Source organism: Uranotaenia lowii, chromosome 3, assembly GCF_029784155.1.
Source record: "Uranotaenia lowii strain MFRU-FL chromosome 3, ASM2978415v1, whole genome shotgun sequence".
In the NCBI taxonomy this organism is placed as follows: domain Eukaryota; kingdom Metazoa; phylum Arthropoda; class Insecta; order Diptera; family Culicidae; genus Uranotaenia; species Uranotaenia lowii.
The window spans coordinates 250,323,284-250,342,325 of NC_073693.1; the positions used below are offsets into that span (position 1 = coordinate 250,323,284).

General features: G+C 34.9%; 3 protein-coding genes and 1 long non-coding RNA gene across 5 annotated transcripts in view; 1 reads left to right on the forward strand and 3 right to left on the reverse strand.

The window, feature by feature from the left end:
- The window catches only part of LOC129755268 (UTP--glucose-1-phosphate uridylyltransferase), a 34,001-nt gene extending 22,466 nt beyond the window's left edge, over positions 1 to 11,535 (reverse strand). The window contains exon 1 of one of the 2 annotated variants that reach the window (XM_055751672.1): positions 11,209 to 11,535. In XM_055751672.1, the coding sequence (XP_055607647.1) occupies positions 11,209 to 11,235 (27 nt within the window). In that variant the 5' untranslated portion in view covers positions 11,236 to 11,535. Of the gene's footprint in view, positions 1 to 2,064; positions 2,336 to 11,208 lie in introns of those variants that run through there. The other variant, XM_055751671.1, reaches the window with a different exon arrangement.
- On the reverse strand, positions 5,859 to 6,284 carry LOC129755270 (uncharacterized). The gene is made up of 3 exons (XR_008739223.1): positions 6,061 to 6,284; positions 5,974 to 5,994; positions 5,859 to 5,911 (listed from the first exon to the last, which is right to left on the reverse strand). It is a non-coding gene; the product is annotated as an uncharacterized LOC129755270 (long non-coding RNA).
- A 3,580-nt stretch (positions 11,536 to 15,115) lies between the features above and the next one.
- On the reverse strand, positions 15,116 to 16,450 carry LOC129753054 (small VCP/p97-interacting protein). Its single transcript, XM_055748849.1, has 3 exons — positions 16,277 to 16,450; positions 16,031 to 16,201; positions 15,116 to 15,965 (listed from the first exon to the last, which is right to left on the reverse strand). Exons 1-3 carry the CDS (start codon positions 16,334 to 16,336, stop codon positions 15,951 to 15,953), a joined length of 246 nt encoding a protein of 81 aa, XP_055604824.1. The 5' UTR covers positions 16,337 to 16,450; the 3' UTR covers positions 15,116 to 15,950.
- A 93-nt stretch (positions 16,451 to 16,543) lies between these two features.
- Positions 16,544 to 18,309, forward strand: LOC129753053 (ATP synthase subunit b, mitochondrial). Its single transcript, XM_055748848.1, has 4 exons — positions 16,544 to 16,636; positions 16,700 to 16,745; positions 17,463 to 17,782; positions 17,842 to 18,309. The coding sequence occupies exons 2-4, from the start codon at positions 16,718 to 16,720 to the stop codon at positions 18,208 to 18,210; spliced, it is 717 nt and encodes a 238-aa protein (XP_055604823.1). The 5' UTR covers positions 16,544 to 16,636; positions 16,700 to 16,717; the 3' UTR covers positions 18,211 to 18,309.
- The last annotated feature ends 733 nt before the right edge of the window (positions 18,310 to 19,042 follow it).

Consider the following 19,042-nt stretch of genomic DNA (forward strand, 5'->3'; position numbering starts at 1 on the left):
TTAATCAAGCCATTTTTATTTATCAGCTTCAAAACTTTGACGAAATTTGAGCGACATAATACGCCTGATCATGCAGGAATTTGCCAGAGCAAAACAAAACCTAATTAAATCATTGTTTTATGCAAAACAAGTGCTTTTCAGCATGAAAAAAGTTTTATTAAAAATTACTAAATAAGAAAGTAAAATTTTGAACCTTCGCACTGGTCGGTAGATTGATGAGAGAAATTTGACGTTTGAAATTTTTTTTTCTTTTTTTATTCAGTCTTCCTCCCCCAGATCCAACTAATCCCTTCCGATCCGGTTCAAGGAGACATCTGGCGCCGAAACCCTTCATGAGTTGTTCGAAAGGAGCTGTCGCCAACAAACAGCGTTCAGTAAGTACTTTCCATGCAATTTAAATTTTTATTGTAAGCATTATTTAGCTTAATATCGTTTTTTGTGAGCTTCATAACAAGAGGAGCGTTTTTGTCATAACTCTGTATTATGTGCGCTATGTAAAAATTTCATGTGTACATTTTGTTCTCCTCTTTATTTACAGATGTACCGGTTCAACACTCTAATTATGAGAAAAATCGATAATGTGAATGTGATAATATAAACTGAATAAATAAAATGTTTTAAACCATAATTGATTTCTTTTTATTTCCAATAGGAAGAAAATTAATATGTAGTACTAGAATTTTTAGAAACAAAAAGTAGGATTGAAGAACAAATGCTTTTAAATTGAAACCCAAATACCGTTGGAATAAACGAAAAGTTCATAAAATTAAACGAAAAGGCTTTTGAATCGAAAGCATTTTGTTTTTTGAACCAAAGAAAAAGTTTTGATTCAAAGGAAAGCATTTCTTCGAAACAAAAGAAAATGCATTTGAATCAAAGGAATTTTTATGTGTCCCAAAATCAAAGGAAAAAATCCTTTGTTTTTGCGGCACTTTCCTTTGAAACTAATTTCTATTTTTCTGCGTGTGACCATTTTTCGGAAAATAGTGACTGTAGTGACCAAATGATGAAAAAAGTGACTTTTTAGTGACTGACCCAAAAAAGTGACCAAGTCACTAAAAAGTGACTCGCTACCAGCCCTGCCTGGTTTCCAGCAAAAAAAATTGCTGTGTGCTTTCATAACGATTGGCGAGGCGAATGACTATAGAAATACAAAAATTACTGCTTCCAAATGCGACCGTTTCACCTGCAAAGAACTTCAATAGGTCCCACAAAAGTTTAAGTTAGATCAAGTTAGACAATCGGCTAAATTTGTTATAACTTCGATCAAATTCAAAATTTTGAGTTATTTTGAAGGTCCAGCTTTAGAAAAATTAAAACGTAATCAAAAGTAGCCTTGATTTGGAGAAAGGGTGGTTCATTGTATGCATTGTAGTGTTGCCCAAAAATTGAAGACGAAAAATTTCTTCATTGGACGCTATCTCAAAAACAAATTGATAGAACCTCACAAAAACTTGCACATGTGAACATTACCTTACCAAGTAGCTTCGGTGAAAATTCCATCAATTTACATTCATGCATTTAAAAGTTATTCATAAAACAAAGTGTTGCATTTTTTCGAATACACTCATTATGATATTTATATCATATTCCGTGAAATCCATAAGAAGTTCAAAATTCGATTAACTAAAAGTAGTGCAGCTTAAGTATTACAAACCCTGATTAACTTTGTTTGAGTGTAAATCAATATTACATTAAAATCATTACATACAAATTATTACATTAAAATGTTACCTTAGAAAAATCAATTAGGTAAGTTAAATCCATGATACTTCTCAAAATTATATTAAAAATCAAAATTTTAAAGCTATATGGTATCAGAGGAAAATAATCAAAATATGACCCTTGAAAAGTCTTCATTCATATCGACCTTTTTCCGCTCCCTATCCGTATCCCTATCATTCTAAAATCTTGATAAATTCCGCCAATATGTTATTGAGCGGTTAATCATGAAAACTGAACATTGACAAGGCGACCGTCAAAAACCGCCGACTCACTTTTCATCTATCCAAATTGAATTTCATTGTTTTATAAATGAAAATGAATAATTATAGTATTACTTACTTTTAACAACATATCCATAACTCCCGTCATGATGTCGCGAATAAATCTATAGCAAACTATGAATCACCCACCCAACGCACTTATCGAACGGTTGATGTAAGATACAAATGTAGTTCGGCGATTCTTGGCGCGAAAACACAACGATTTAAAACGGCAAAATTTGAAATAAAACTATTTCATTAGACAAAAAGCGCTTCAAAACTAACAGTTTGACCGTGAATCTCCGGTTCTTCCGTCCGACGGCGGGATTCAAATGAGACTTCCAGCTAGTGCACGATAGAGCGTAAGCACTGCTGGAGTGGTCTTTATTGATAATACCATCGTAGAACCGATGATACGACAAACAAAAATCTACTTAGTACGATGAAAACACATTTGAATGTCCACACATATAGAGTTTCGTAATGGCGAATAGAAAAACCATGATCAAAATAAGATGATTGTGTACTGATCACGTACGGCATGTGATTCTGGGCGAACTTAAATTAAGAATAACGCTCGCTTTGGTATATTGTACAGCCTCATTATTGCAGTACAACATGTTCGAAGCGTCACTCTGTTGAAACAGTTTCGAAGAATGTAGATTACAATCATTGTTGGCGATAAGTTCATAAGATATACGTCACGATGATTTCGTGCTTATAAGATACGGTTGTTTAACATTAACAGAATACAGAATTCACTCCTAAAGTAGGTTTTTCGATATTTTAAATAGGTACCTAAAATTAAATTTGCCCAACATTGTAAGTTGTCAATTTTAAAACTTTTCAGATTTCTAGCCTAAATTATATTACACGATTTCGCTTCAGATGGCTGGTTGTCAGGTTCCGATATCCGATGTCTAACGTTGATGTCGGCCCGAGCAGACTTTGATGCCTAAATCGATAGCAAACAGTAACCAAAATCAGCTATCAATGCCAAAATGATAGCATATTTAAGTATCGAATTTTTCCCGATGGCAAAATTAGGCCGAACAAAAATTTGGTATGTGATGATAATGCTTCTAATTTATCAATTTATCAATAAAACTTCATAATTTAAAGATGTTCTTACTAAAAAGGACATCACTTTTTACCGATAAAGCCGATAAATTAGGTAAGAAACATAAAAATTACGGTGATTAATCTCTTCATTTGTTTTATTTTATGATTTCTTTTTCTGGTTTTTGGATTCTGTAATTCTGTTTTTGATTTCTGACTAGTGGTGTCAGTTTTTTTTAATCAATTTCGAACTAATATCGAAGTTCAATATCTCACATTAACAGTTTGATTTTAATTTCCGATACCTATCTCATTTCTAATTACTTCCCCTGTGTTTCTAATTTAAATTCTGATATCTTAGTCTGATCTATGGTTCTTGTTTCTGATTTCTATTTTCATTTTTTTTATTTTCTGTTTCCTATTTTCTGTTTTGTGTTTTCGAAGATATACTTATATCGGCGGTTTTGTATGTTTGTTTCTTTCATCTTTTCCTAAACAGAATTTTTCACTTGAATTTTCGAATTATTAGTGTTCAAAGACGGCTCCAAATTTTTATGAGAAATTCAAAACCTGTGGAATGTTATTTGCTGCAGCATAAAATTGATCCTAGGCCTACACAGCAAATTTTTTTTTGCTGGAAACCAGCAAAATTTTGCTGGTTTTTGTCCCGCTGACTTTCCAGCAAAATTTCCAGCAATTTAAATTGCTGGAAAAAACAGCAAACATTAATGCTGGTTTCCAGCAATTCAAATTGCTGAAAAATCAGCAATCCAGATTGCTGGAAACCAGCTATTTCTTTCAACACAACCGGCTGCATTTAGTATCAAATTTATATTTTAATTCAAAATTAAATTTTGATTACTGGCTATGCATATAATAAGCAATAAAAACAATTATTTCCTCCCGTTTTTCAATAAAGGTATACACACTTAATCTTTTCTCCTGTTGTCGGGAGGATTTCGTCCTGTATTTTCAACAGCTGAAATTACAGGACGATTTCAGGACAGAAAATCACTACAGGAAAACAACTGTCAAATGCACCTGTAGGTACGAAACGGTGTTCTCCTGTAATTTGCAGGGAATTTTGAATTGCTCCTGTGAGCAGGTGGCGGGTTCTATATTCCAAGATGTTATGGAATTTTGAAATTTTTACCCCTCTTACCCTTGCTTATCGGAAACTTGTAATGTTTTTCAATTAAAATAAAGACATGTTTTTCATTTTATAAACCAATTTATTAATATTTTATTTTTCACATTAAAATTACTGAGACGCTACTGCCCCCGCGGCCGGAATGTCAGCCGTTTGATAAAAAAAATGAATAAATTGAAACCACTTACACGAAACTTTGGTGGGCGAAGCATTTGGCTGGTATTCCGGAACTACCAGTAGACGACTTTCGCTGTCGCGCTTGAGACCCTTGTTGGATGAAAAAACTTCTGAGGAGCGGCTGTTGGTTGGTGTTGATAATTGATGAGGGAGCCGGATTTCTTGACTTGCTGGCAGCCATCTTCAGCTTCTCTGGAATCAGCAATGTCGGTCGGTTTCGATAGTGAGGTGATGTTGTACAAGCTACGATGTGCGTTTCCACTTGTTCTTTTTACACTTTTCAAATGTAAAACTTTTCGAACAAAATTTCGCGCAGCAACCTGAAAAGCCCGGGATAGACAAAAATTCACAACGGACTTAGCGTTTAATTGTCGCGATTTGAACGGAAAAAGAAAGAATGTTTGACAGCGACAGAGAAAAGGAAAACAAATGTATCTAACGTGCTACAGGAGCACATTGTCTGTTTTTCAGGAGATTCCTTCGAGTTCCTGTGCACTCGTAGGAATTTCGTCTCATATTTCAGAAGTAATGAAGTGTCACGAGATTCGAATGGATTTCAATTCGAGTTTCGTGATGTCTTTCGTGAGCAATTTCCCTGTGATTCGTTAAACCATAATCCCGAGCGGAATAATTGCAGTTTTAGTGTGTACACAGCAATTTTTTTTTTGCTGGAAACCAGCAAAATTTTGCTGGTTTTTGTCCCGCTGACTTTCCAGCAAAATTTCCAGCAATTTCAATTGCTGGAAAAAACAGCAAACGTTAATGCTGGTTTCCAGCAATTCAAATTGCTGGAAAATCAGCAATCCAGAGTGCTGGAAACCAGCTATTTCTTTCAACACAACCGGCAGTATTTAGTATGAAATTTATATTTCAATTCAAAATTAAAGTTTAATATTGGCTGTGCATAAAATAAGCAATAAAAACAATTATTTTCTCCTATTTTCAATAAGGGATTAATTTATTTTCCAAAAAAAACTTCTTTTTTTTCACAACTTTCTAACACCGGCTCCGGGGTGGCCGCTTTGTGCCAAAATGTTGATCATCCGCCACCTGTAAAAATAGTTTTGATTAGTATCTTCTATGGAATATCTACCTGTACAATGAAAACTTACCCTTGACTTGATGCCTGGTTGCTAGAATATAGAGGAAAATAAAATAATTATATTAATTTAACCTAAATTCGTAAAATAGAATCTCACCTTACTTCAGCGTACGAAACAAAAACAAACTCGATTGCTGATTTTCCAGCAAACTAGATCAATTGCTGGAAAGTCCAGCAATTTGAAAACCGATTGCTGATTTTTCAGCAAAAATGACAAGCACATAACCGAATGCTGAAAAATCCAGCAATTCGAAAACCGATTGCTGGTTTCCAGCAAAAATTTGGATTGCTGAACGTTTCCAGCAATTTTTTTTGCTGGAAATCGAGGCAAAAATTTACAGTGTATGTTTATTTCCAGAAACACGATATTTTTTTAAAAATATTCTATAACACCGGCTGGGCTGGCAGCTTTGTACCAAAGTGTTGATCATCCGCCACCTGTAAAAATAGTTTTGATAAGAATATTTTAGAGATTATCTATCTGTCCAAGAAAAACTCACCCTTAACTTATTATCTGGTTGCTAGAATATAGAGGAAATTAAAATAATTATATTAATTTAACCAAAATTCGTAAAATAGAATCTCACCTTGCTCCAGCGTACGAAACAAAAACAAACTCCAAATTGACAACTCGATTGCTGATTTTCCAGCAAACTAGATCAATTGCTGGAAAGTCCAGCAATTCGAAAACCGATTGCTGATTTTTCAGCAAAAATGACAAGAACACAACTGAATGCTGAAAAATCCAGCAAATCGAAAACCGATTGCTGGTTTCCAGCAAAAATTTGGATTGCTGAACGTTTCCAGCAAATTTTTTTGCTGGAAATCGAGGCAAAAATTTACAGTGTAGTACAAGATCTCATCCCAAATTTAGGCCAGATGGGATCACGGAAAGGGGTCGCTCAACGAGCCTGAAGTTTGTATGGGATTTTGTTTGGGACAAACATGAAAAAACAGTTTTTCATCAATAACTTTGATTCCCTTCGGCCGTTGTACGTGTATGATGATTTCAATATAAAAAATTTCCAATGCGGTTGAATTCCGTTCTTCTTCTCTCCGTTTGCATAATGCGTTAGAAAGTTTTTACTCGTGATAAAATTCGGTGAATTGCACCGGTGCTAAATGTGTATGCCAATGCCACGTTAGGATGTTTTGCTCTTCTCGTTATAAGCGCGCGGTAAAATTCGGTGAGTTGCACCGGTGCTAAGTACATTGTACGGGTATGACATTGCCACGTTAGGACGTATTTGCTCTAAAAAACGCGATGTACTCGTGCGCCGCGACGATTTTTAACTTTGCTTTGATCACATCCCTTCCCAAAGGGAATCCAGATCTTATTTACCTTCCCCACTAACAAACCACCCTTCCTGTGACGACCGTGGAGATTTAGAGGTGTATTCGGTCTCTAGTAGCAACGGAAGTCGAACTAACAATCCTTCCCTTTCCCCGATGAACCGTAAGGACGTGGCCGGCGCCGTTATTGACCATATAAGATAAGGAACATTCGAAACGTGCACACAGAAAATGGTAAGCTAATCCCAAGCCCCGTTTATTTGGATCTACGTGCAATTTTGATGGTTCTTGTCAATCACGGAGTAGCAACTACTGAAATGTACGGTTTATCTAAGCTCAAGCTCAAGCTCAATAACTTTGATTCCCTTCGGCCGATTTCTTTGGAATACGGTTTTTCTTGAGGCCTAAATTATGACAAATATTTCATCCCAAGACTGCATTTCTATTAGAGTTTAAATAAAGAAGTTATTAGGCTTAAAAAACGGGCTAACTCTTTTAAGGGTGGTATTAATTACTGGTAATGAGTCAGGGCGGTCGAACACATCAACGCCTTATTAACAGAGATGAATACCACCCTTAATAAAGTTAGCTCATTTTTGAAGCCAAATAACTTCTAATACTTGTCATAATTTGGGCTTTGAGAAAAACCGTGTTCAAAAGAAATCGGTCGAAGAGAATCAAAGTTATAGATGAGAACCTGGTTTTTTCATGTTTCTCCCGAACAAAATGTCAAATTCTCTACAAACTTCAGGCTCGTTGAGTGACCCCTTCCCGTGATCCGATCTGGCCCAAATTTAGCATGAGATCTTGTACTAAGCCTAGGATCAATTTTGGTCGGCAGCGCATAACTTTTTCAAAAGTCGTGTCATTTGTGGCACTCTAAGTTCAAAGTGATTTTTTTCATTTCGAGCTTCTAGATGATTATCTAAGAAGGATTTTTGTTTTCTACTAATACTCCTATGGATTCAGAGATCCTGTTATGTTGCATCAATACTTGTTTACGGGAGCACCTAAAATACCCAGACACTACATTTGTCAATTCTATAGTTTCATCCGTTAAATGCAAGTTTTGTGATTGCCTCGTACCGTAAACGGTCCTAATTTTGCGCATTTAAGGATTTTTGAAATGTTTTAACTTATAAAAATTTTAATTGCCTCAAAATAAAGTGTACAGTTGGGCCAACTACCAAACTTAAAGGCAAAAAAAAATGAGATCTCTATTTTGGAGCAAATATGTGAATTGATTGCAACATTTGAAAAAAAGAAATCAAGTGGCCCTTATTCTGCACACAATGTTTTTTGTTCCTAATTTTGCGCATATGTCCCATATTTGGCGCACGTAAATAAAACCAATAAGGTACACCGGGGCAAGTGCAAACGGTTTTCACCATAGTTCAACTTTCACATGTCCTAGAAAAATATGTTTATGTTCAAAAATTATCAATTATCGTTCGTTGCATCACTAAAATAGTTCTAAACAAATTCCCATTGAAAGTGAAAAATAAAAAAATGTTGGTAAAAAGTAACGGTGCTTTTGTGAAAAAATTTCAAAATTTGCACTTGCCCCGTTTATGGGGGCAAGTGCAAACGCCATACTTTTTCCTAACTAATTCACAGATGAGTCAGTGTATCGGTCCTAAAATGAATTGAATACATGTTCCGGTACGTTTTATCAACTTTTATTCATATATTTGCTGTTTTTTTTGCAATATTGATAACTTTTTGGAACTCCATTTTTGGTGACTGTTGTTTTAAGCAAAAGACCTTTATTTACTAAGTTATTACGGAACTTTGAACATCCGCTTTAGATAAAACTCTTTGGTACCCCTTCTGACCATTTTAATATAATGCTGAACCATTTTGGTGATAAATTTTCTGAAATGGCTGATGTTACATGGCTTAAAGGTGCGTTTGCACTTACCCCGGTAGTGTCGTTTGCACTTGCCCCGCAGTGTGGGTTAACAAGAGCGAATATTATTTCCACAACTTTCGGGGTGTACTGAAAATTTATCATAAATTTTCTGCTTTCACTTGAATATCGGTCCCAAACACTCACCTTTTAACGAAAATTCGGATTTGAATGCCCTTTTTTGTAGCCAAAATATGCAAAACAAAAACACACTGTTCATGTCTAGTACGTACTTAAATTTTTGTGTGATCAAACAGTGCCGTGTTTTAAGTGAAAAATTTAAAGAAAGTTTAGTTTATCTATGTCAGATTGTTCGTTTGGGTCTAAACAACAATTTCTAGAAGAAGAAATATTTTTTACTTTTTTTTGTAACATAGAAAAGTTGATCGTTTGCACTTGCCCCGAGTTTGCACTTGCCCCGGTGTACCTTATACCATTTCGTACTGGTAAGACAAATATTTAATTAAAGTAATCAAAAAGTGTTAAAAAAAACCATGTTTTACACCAAGCAAAGTATTGCAAACTATGAATAGAGATCAATTCATGCCATGGACCTTTGAATCTTTTCTGAAATCTTTTTATACCTACACTTGCTACATGTTACTTTCAGACGCAGATCGTGATGCCTTCGACTAAAGGGAATCATTCTATTGCTTTGATTCAGAAGAACACACTTTTCATGTCTAGTATGTACTTGAATTCATGTGTAATCAAACAGTGCAGTGTTTTTAGTGAATAATTTTAAGACAATTTAGATTATCTATGTTTATTGTTATTTTATGTATTGTTTGTTTGGGCCTAAACTAACAATTTCGAAAAGAATTATTTTGTAACATCAGAGAAAATTTAGTTGCACTTTAAACTGCCCAAAATTTGTATGAGAAATTTTAAGCTTGTGAAATGATATACGCTGCAGGCTTAAATTGATCCTAGCCCTAGCACAATGTCGCATATCAAATTTGGGCCAGATCGGATCACGGGAAGGGGTCGCTCAACGAGCCTAAAGTTTGTATGGGATTTTGAGACATTTTGTTCGGGAGGAACATGAGAATCCAGTTTTTCATGAATAATTTTATCCCCTTCAGTCGATTTCATGAAAAACTGGATTTTTGTGTTCCTCCCACACTGCACTCTATTGCATATGCCCCGATGTAGCTTAACTGAAGAGATTCTGTTTATTTTATGGATAAGTATTCAATTTTTCAATTCTTAAAATATTTCTGATTGAACATGAAAATGCGCAGAGTTTGGGACTGCGTAGAATTAAGGCCGGTCACGGTAATTGTATTAAGTACATCTGTTCTTCATGAGGCATGTTTTCCGATATTTTATCTATTTGACTCCGGATAACGGGAAAAAGCATTTATATTGAGTTAACCCTTTCGTTTCATAAAGTAACAAATTTTCAACAATAAGTGTGAAAAAAGTGATCGTATTGTTTTTTTCTTGATGTACACATAATTTAAAACTTTTTAAAATGATTTTTAAGGGAAAGTAAAAAATCATGAAATGAAGGGATAGCGTTTTTAGTACAGACCCGTGCTAAACCGTTCGTTTTATGGAAACATACGAAACAACGGTTTGTGTCACTTTTTTATCAAAATTCATTTAAAACATTATATTAATATTAAATTTATTAGATTGGCTCCATTTTTTAGTATTAAGCAGTAAAAAAACGAATAACCTTTTTTCTGTTTAAAATTGGGCAAATTTAATAAATTTAAAGTTAATATAATGTTTACTATATAATTATAAGTAGTTTGAAATACTTATAAAAATGTGTAAAAAAAACTGTTAGATTTTGGCAACACGTGTACGAGCATGTTGCCAAAAACGAACGGGGTTTGTACATCTATAATAAGGGTGGCGTTCTGCTGTCGAATCATCATTAAATTATCATCAACACCGCAAATTGAAAAACGTCACAGGAATAGATTCAAATGATGAAAGTCGAATCCTAAACATTTACTATCACGTCTATAATTAAACATCTAAGCTTTACTAGGTTCGAATTGATTCATTTGAATAAGTTCATTCAATCATTTAAAATAACGTGACACAAGCTTATTCTGTTTTACTATGAAAAACATATTATAAATTTTTCGACAAAAATTGGAAAGGTTTTTCGTTGAGAATAAAAGCAAATTAAAATATCAAGATTATATAACTTGCAAGCTGATTGTTATTGGACCGAGACAATCCTCATGAATGTTGAAATTATACAGCGTCCATCAGTTCAATACTTTAACTGCACCGGCTTTTATAATACGAACCAAACCCTGTCGCAATTGATTTGCCGGCCACTGTATATGGAAGCTGGCCGTGTACTTGTGCTTCAAGGGTAATGAAGGTCATGTCCTATAAGATGGGACCTTGCTAAAGCTTTCTATTTACGCTGTGTAATACGGTGGCAGCAAACTAAAGAACATCTGTTTTTCCAGACTGAGCAGTCTACTCTTATCAGTTGCGTTTCTATTAACACAAATATAAACACCTAACATTACACTTATCACCAATCATCTGAGTAACTAACCTTCTTTTCGTTTGGGACGTCCAACATTTTTTTTCCTTCCGATCACTAACCCTATGGGGGCTTGGATAACTTCCTGACGTGTGCGATGCTCACTTCAGACTGTTTTGATTGTGCCAAATTTGACGATGTTGGTCCTACAATGTGCATCCACACCACCGATACAAAACAATCTGTACTCGAATGTATTGAATTTGATTACTGGCGGAAAATATGGCAGACTTTAACATCCGCCAAAAAAGCTCCTTTAAAGAACTAACAAATGAACAAACTTAAAAACAAATAATGTGTGATAAACTTTAATTTGATAAAAATTTATATGGCTGATCTTATTGTTTGATATTTATTAACAAACGAGCAGAGCGGCGCCGAAGTAAGATAATATATAGGGATGCACAATTTCATGCCAAATTATCGCTGTATTGAGAGCAACAAAAAGTGCGAGGAAACATAAAAATGCCGCACGTCAACCGAGCAGAAACGATAATTTTCATCGCCTTAACCCTATAGGAAATGTACCCTACTTTTCACCATACTCTGTCGGGTCGCGTAGGGTGCGTCGGCCGATGTTTGTTCCGGACCAGAAAATAAATGTTTTTAACATCAATAATCTTGAATTACTCTCATCAAAAATGACATTTTCTGTTTCCAACCCTCTTATGAAAAGCAACAAACTTTTATTGAAGTAAGTGTTCATCTGAAGAATTCATTCGCGTCATTTAAAATAATTTTTCCAGTTTATAAGAGGTTTATATAGGCCGATGACATAGTGCACGCGATGCGATGCAAACCACTGATTATTAATTCGCCGTAAACCACATTTGATGGAAAAGTTTATACAAATATACAGAGTATTTCCTGGGACAGATTGTGGTACGGTACCTTTTTGTTTTTGTTTTGAAAAATTTAAACACTAACTGGTCGCCATTTCGATCTTTGATGATAAACACTGTTCAACGCTTTCTTCTAAAAACTTCTTAAATCATCAACATACCTTCATGTCTTAACTTTTTATGAATTTACAACTACAGTAATACCTCGATATAAAGCAACGAAATTTTTTTTTTCGTTGCTTTACATCGAAGTTACGTTATATCGAAACACTACTTAAAATGGCCCTTTGGAGCATCGATAGTGATCGTAAATGTGAAAAAGTTGATTCTAAATTCTGTTTGCCCAAAAGCGCCATCTGCAGACAGTTTTGTTTTTTTTTAGCTGTTAATTAAATGCATTCCTTAACGTTATATAATTGTGATAAATGTCACCAGATAATGACATTCTGATATGATAGGCGATTGAAACCAAACAAAATTCTCAAAGATGGTGTATTTTCAAAACGGCTCGGAAACATCAGAAATGTTCCTTTGTTATTTTCATAGCAAGTGATAAAATCCGTGCATTCGCGATGGTACAGAAGTCTGTACAGTCATTGATCAACTGTCAGCAATCATATAAACTTATTTGCATAAAAGGCTACATGCCCTAACCTCACTTCAGCTTAAGCAACTTATCTGTAGGTGCAAATATAATCATTAAGTTTTGAAATTAAGAAACATGCTCTATAGGATGGATTTTCAAAAGTACAAAAGCGACTATCACAATAGGGGAAAGGTTTCCTAAATGGGCCTATCGGGTTAAATGACCCTACAGCCGTTTGACGAAATGGCTGACAAGAAAACAAATCTAATCAATGCATTTTGAGGGTGCTACGCTTGGAACATAAGGCAAGAAAGAATTTCATGAATAAACCAACTCAAAATAATTTAAAAATTCATACAAGGTTTTGATACCTTTTGATGTAATATTTTGACTTTTAAAAATTATACGTAGAGAAGCTCAAAACAAAAAGTTGGGTGGTTTTTGTTTCTTATTCAAATGAACCTTAGAAGTAAAACAAATTTAAGCTTTTATGATGATTTCATAATGCTGGGAAAGTGGAATAAGAGAGTGTTTTTGTATGCCCCCATCATGTTTGTAAAATGCCGCTAACCTAAAATAACAGGTTAAATAGAATAAATATATAATTTTTATCATTAGAACTTCAAATCTAAGCTCTAATTGATATCTTAAGAGCAAATCGAAATTCTCAAAACAAACAGATTTGATCAAATTTATCTTAGGAATGAAATTCCTCCATATGATGGCAATCCTAAATTTTGTTTATTCCATAAAGTTATAAAAGACATAAATTTTTATAAAACTTCAGCTTTGTCGTATGAAAGTTATCAGTTTCTAGCATTTCCAATGAAGTTATACGGAAGTATTGCCAAAAAAACAGAAATTTTACCTAGAACATAAATAGGCGCGTTTAGCCCACACGGTTTGAGGTTCGGTAATTTTGACAACAGGTATAATAAAATCAATTTCTCAAAAACGGAAAGAGGTTTCAACAAAAAAATTACTCCAATGTATAGAAAACAGATGTCTTCTCATGTGTATATAGTTTTTGTACACATATTTGATGTAATATTTGAATAAATCAGTATTCTGTTTAATAGGCGCATATAGCCCGCTCCTCCCCTACTGAAAGTACTGGAGTTACATTTTCAACGCTTGCTCATTCGCTCTTTATGCCTCTGAGAATTTACCACATTGCCCATAAAAAACATTATTATATTTTTATGACAAAAAAGTATTGAAATTAAACATATTCATTCAAATTGAAAACATTTTAAAAAGTTACGTAATATAGAGGCAAAAGTTGCTTTATATTGGGTTACGTTATATCGAGGTTGCTTTAAAAAGAAGTTGCTTAATATCGAGGTATTACTGTAATTAAATAAAGAATTTATATTCTCCTCACCAAGGTGCGGTTGCAAAACTACTACAATTACATTTCCAATCTTATTTCGTTACTATCTTACCACACGTGTTGTTGAAAAACTAGAAGGCCACAGATCTTAAAAATGTTCTTGCATGGCAAAATTTTTAAAATGTGCTAAGAGCAAGTTCACTGGTGTTGGGAAAAGGTGGTAGAAATTTTGACATTCTGAAAATTTTACCATGCAAAGATCTTGGGGCGTTGTATTCTTTTACAACACTGTTTCTATTTCAGCCGTATGTGATAGAAATATTGCTATTTTTGCATCACAGCATGCGAAAATACAACACGTGTTGTAAAAAAAACTAGAAGGCCACAGATCTTGAAAATGTTTTTGCATGGCAAAATTTTCAAAATGTGCCGTAACTTACGACCCGTAAGTGTCAAAATTTCTAACACTTTTTCCCAACACCAGTGAACTTGCTCTAAAATTGCCCAAATTTCTACCACTTTTTCCCAACACCAGTGAAATTGCTTTAACAGGCTATTTCATCGGCCTTACAGTTATAGCACTGACCGTGTTATAGTAGGGAATTTCAAATAATTTTCAAGCAAGCAAATGAAGTCATTGTGTTTTTTATAAAGCGAATTTTTAGCTTTGGAATTTCGATATTTACCATTCTTTGTCCACGATAATCATGCAAACATTTGTTTTTAAGCTAAGCTTTATTATAGTACGCATGCAGTGCTTAAACAGAATAGTTTATAAGGTACACCGGGGTAAGTGGGGACGCGGGGTAAGTGGGGACGGTGGCTATTAAAACAATACTGTGAACTATTTTTTCAAAATTTTGATGCAGAATGTTAAATTTACGTGTAATCTATCCAATAACTGTAAAAGAGATACGGTTCCGACAATTGCTGATGTTTACGGTGACTTTTTGTAAATTTTCTATTTTTAACTACGATGTGGAGTTGATGTGCATCTTTTTCAATCGCAAATTTCTCGTAAACTAGCTGGCTCTTGACGAAAAACTCTACATTGAAACAATCCTTACATTCGAAACAACCAGTTAGGAAAAGAAACGACGGTTAAAAATTGCGAAAAAAGGGTTTATTTGCAAAAATCTAAAATTGTGTCTCCGAACCCTACCTGGGGTAAGTGGGGACGGTCTTATACATACTTGATGTTTACACATTTTTTCAATTTTCTCTCCTTCATTCAATACAATTTAGCTTTATTTAGCATTCAAATAATGAAAAGTTGGAAAAAGTATTTGTTTTTTTTTTTTAAATAAGTATATATTTTCGATAATATCGGATTACACACAATAATCATTTAAAGATGCCTTATTAATAGTACCATGAACTTTTTTCAAAATTTCGGATGGTTCGAGCAATAAAGTAACGTATTCAACCAAAAAAACACAAATTTGTTGAAAATTTTCTGCGAAATCAAAGGGAAAATCTACCGTCCCCACTTACCCCATAAAGCGGGGTAAGTGAAGACACCAGCCGTCCATAAAAATTTACGTGATAACTTTTTTCGCTTTGCGTCTATCAAGCTCATCTCTTCAGCATTTGTGAACAACATGTTCTGCATTACATTGAACGTAATTATATCAAAATCGACCCACTGCTGATTTTTTAATGATTTTTCAAAGTTGAACTATACGAAAAACCGTCCCCACTTACCCCGGTGTACCTTACATAATTATAAATCTATGCAACGAAAACGAATACACAGCAAAACAAACTTTAAGCCTCGTCCACACTCGGCAACTTGAAATGCGATTTCGGTTGTTGAGACTTGTTCATGTTTACATTTTGGTTGCTGGAAGTCTCCCATAATTGTCGGGAGACTTGAGACATGCATCTCTTCGTCTAGTTCAAAATGTAAACATAAAGAAATCTCAGCAACCGAAATCGCAGTTCAAGTTACCGAGTATGGACTAGGCTTTAGAAAATGTTCTAAAAACTGTATCTAATCTTGCTGCCACTGGAAAAAAAAAGAAAAGAAAAATCAAAATTTATACATTTTAAGCAAGAATTTTGACAACATACTTTTAAAGTTGGCTGACCACCTCCCGTGCGAGCAGCCTCTTCTTCGCGTCGTTCCATGTCCTCTGCTCTCTGCTGCATGCGTCGCACCTTTTCCGGATCTTTTATACCACGCGTCTCATTCTGTTGACGGCGTCTTTCAGCTGCCTCGAGCTGTTGTTGGCGTCGCATTTCCTAATTATCACGCAACATAATAAATAAACCAACATGATTTCTATACTTTTCAGCAGAATGCTAGAGAAGGCTTACCGCGTTGGGTTGAAGCAATTCTTCTGTAGATCCTTTGAAACACGATGAACATAAACCCATCTGAAGTATAAAAGCGTCCCTTTGCGGCTGAAATACAACTGAAAAAATGAAAACTTATAGTAAAACACTTGTATGGCTACGCAAGAAGAACCTTTCTTGATTGTCTGGCATGAAGGGATTTGTTTTGTTTCAACCCGTTCCAACAACTTGTTGCAAGTGTTGCACACGATAAGCTCAGCATGACTTTTAAACGATATTCCTGCTACCCTGCATAATTCGCAGCATAGAGCGGAGCGAGAGAAAACGTCAAAACTGACATTTTTATCTCCGAACCAACCAGACGACCATCTTTATTTGTCGGTAAGGATTGCAAATTTCGTTTAAATCCAGATAAGATTTTTCTAATTTCCGATTAAATTTTAGTGCTACTCCAGCTAAAAAATGCTGTCTCGTGCTGCCCTTTTGTCCGGTGAGTATAATCAATTTTTCTTTGGTATATTACATTCCTTCAAATGTCATATTACATTCCTCTGAAAGCACCGCCTGGTTTATGTAATCATTTTTTATGCAAATAGCGCACGATTTTTTCAGAAATTTCGCAAAAAAATATCGCATCTCAAAATTTAGGTTTTGTTTTGTAAAATTGCTTGTTGAATTGAAATCACCATTTTATTTGTGGCGCATTTGATGTGTCATTTCAACAAAAACTTTCCTTAATTTTTTAGAGACGGCTATGTTGCTGCATCCTCGTTCATATAAATACATATGCATGAACGTGTCTTTAGACCAAACCACAAAAATGGCATAATATGTACATATGTAGTTTTTATACATTCCTTCTATTTATTCTAAACGTTAAATAATTATAGTTTAGAAGCCTCAACAGAATATAAATGCCCTTTTTTATAATCTCTATGTCTTTGAAAAAACCCTAGGTTAACCAACATATTGAAAAACAAAACAACTGTTTTGTAAAATTGTGTAAATCCAGTTTAAAACATTCTTCCAGAGGAATTCTATTTAATTATCAACATTATTATAACAGCGACAAAGAGAGAATCAATTGAAAAAAAAAAAATATGAAGAGATCTAAGACTTATTTTCAAAAATAGATACTTAAAAGGAGGTGACTTTTCAATAGCCCTAAGGGTAAAAGATCCTAAACGAATAAATATTACATTTACAGCTGCAAAGAGACCCACGGCTCTGGTTCTTGCTCGTGGATCAGCTAGTGGCACCGATACTAACCGCCCAGTGCGACCTGAGAACCCTGGAAAGGTCCGGATGGGATTTCTGCCGGAAGAATGGTTCACGTTCTTCTATAACAAAACCGGTGTCACAGGACCATACGTGTTTGGCGCTGGTTTGATGACCTATCTGTGCTCCAAGGAAATTTATGTTATGGAGCACGAGTACTACAACGGCCTGTCGCTTGCAATCATGGTTATTTTTGCCGTTAAAAAGCTGGGGCCAGCTGTTGCTGCGTATTGCGACAAGGAAATCGACGTAAGTTACAATCAATCCATCAAGATACACCAATACTGAATTTGTTAATCATGTTTCAGAGAATCGAAGGCGAGTGGAGACAGGGCCGAGAAGATAGCATTAAGCAGCTGGATGAGGCTATCGAAGATGAAAAAAAAGAACAGTGGCGTGCTGAAGGCCAAACGTTGTTGATGCAAGCCAAGAAGGAAAATGTAGCCCTTCAACTGGAAGCTGCTTATCGCGATCGAGCTATGACTGCTTATCGCGAAGTCAAGAAGCGTCTGGATTACCAGGTAGAGCGTCAAAACGTCGAACGTCGCATCTCGCAGAAGCATATGGTTGATTGGATCGTAAACAACGTGGTCAAATCGATTACTCCTGATCAGGAGAAAGAAACCTTAAACCGATGCATTGCCGATTTGGGAGCTATTGCCTCCAGAGCTAAGTAAACATGTGCTATAAAGACCCAATTGGCGGGTACTAGTGGTGAAATAAAATATTCGTTTGAAATAAAGATCTTTCCGAATAAATAGAACGATTTGAGTTAATTTGAGAACTAATTTATTTTGTTAAAGAACTGCCTTCCAACCAAACCGCAGCAACAGGAGGCCACCACCGGACCCTAATGGAAAACTGATATCGAAGAATAACCCCTGCAAATCCCTTACTTCTCCCTTATTTAAAGTTTTTTTTAACTGTTGAGTCGCCGCGATTATTTCCCCAGCTTCAAAAACTAAATAAATTAGTTTCCAGTATGGTGAAGAGAAAAATACTTAGTTAAGGTATCAGAAAATGTTAAACATAGACATTTTTGTTGATGATTTTCGAAGAAAATATTGATTGAGGTTGAAAGTGAGCGGCCATTGGGTCTCGCACGGTAAATATTCAAAAAATGTGTTATTTAACACATCGAACTCAATCAAAGTGGTTTTGATTGGTTTTAATGTAGGAAAATGAGTGCACATGTTTTTTCGTGTATGCTACTCATTCCGCCAGGGTTGCCAACATTTGTTTTCAAAAATCAGGGAACTGATGAAATAAAAATCAGGCAAAATCAGGCAACGTAAGTAACGGAAATTTCGCTCAAAGTGATGACCTTTTTTTTTTTGGTCATCACTCGACATTTCCCTTTTTAATATGTGTTGTGAGCCTACATTGTTGAATAATTCTACTCAATCAAAGCGATCGAAAGATTCCCTTTAATTCCCTTTTTTAAAAATCAACTGAAAGGAATCTTTTGATTGCTTTGATTCAGCCACATTTCACTTTTTAACTTCAGCA

Bases quoted from the DNA above. Each gene is read 5' to 3' on its own strand.
- LOC129753053 (XM_055748848.1), top strand. From the start codon at position 16,718: ATGCTGTCTCGTGCTGCCCTTTTGTCCG. The intron at 16,746-17,462 runs GTGAGTATAATC...TTACATTTACAG, and splicing joins TCGTGCTGCCCTTTTGTCCG to CTGCAAAGAGACCCACGGCT. The intron at 17,783-17,841 runs GTAAGTTACAAT...ATCATGTTTCAG, and splicing joins ATTGCGACAAGGAAATCGAC to AGAATCGAAGGCGAGTGGAG.
- LOC129753054 (XM_055748849.1), bottom strand. From the start codon at position 16,336: ATGGGTTTATGTTCATCGTGTTTCAAAGGATCTACAGAAGAATTGCTT. The intron at 16,202-16,276 runs GTAAGCCTTCTC...CGTGATAATTAG, and splicing joins AATTGCTTCAACCCAACGCG to GAAATGCGACGCCAACAACA.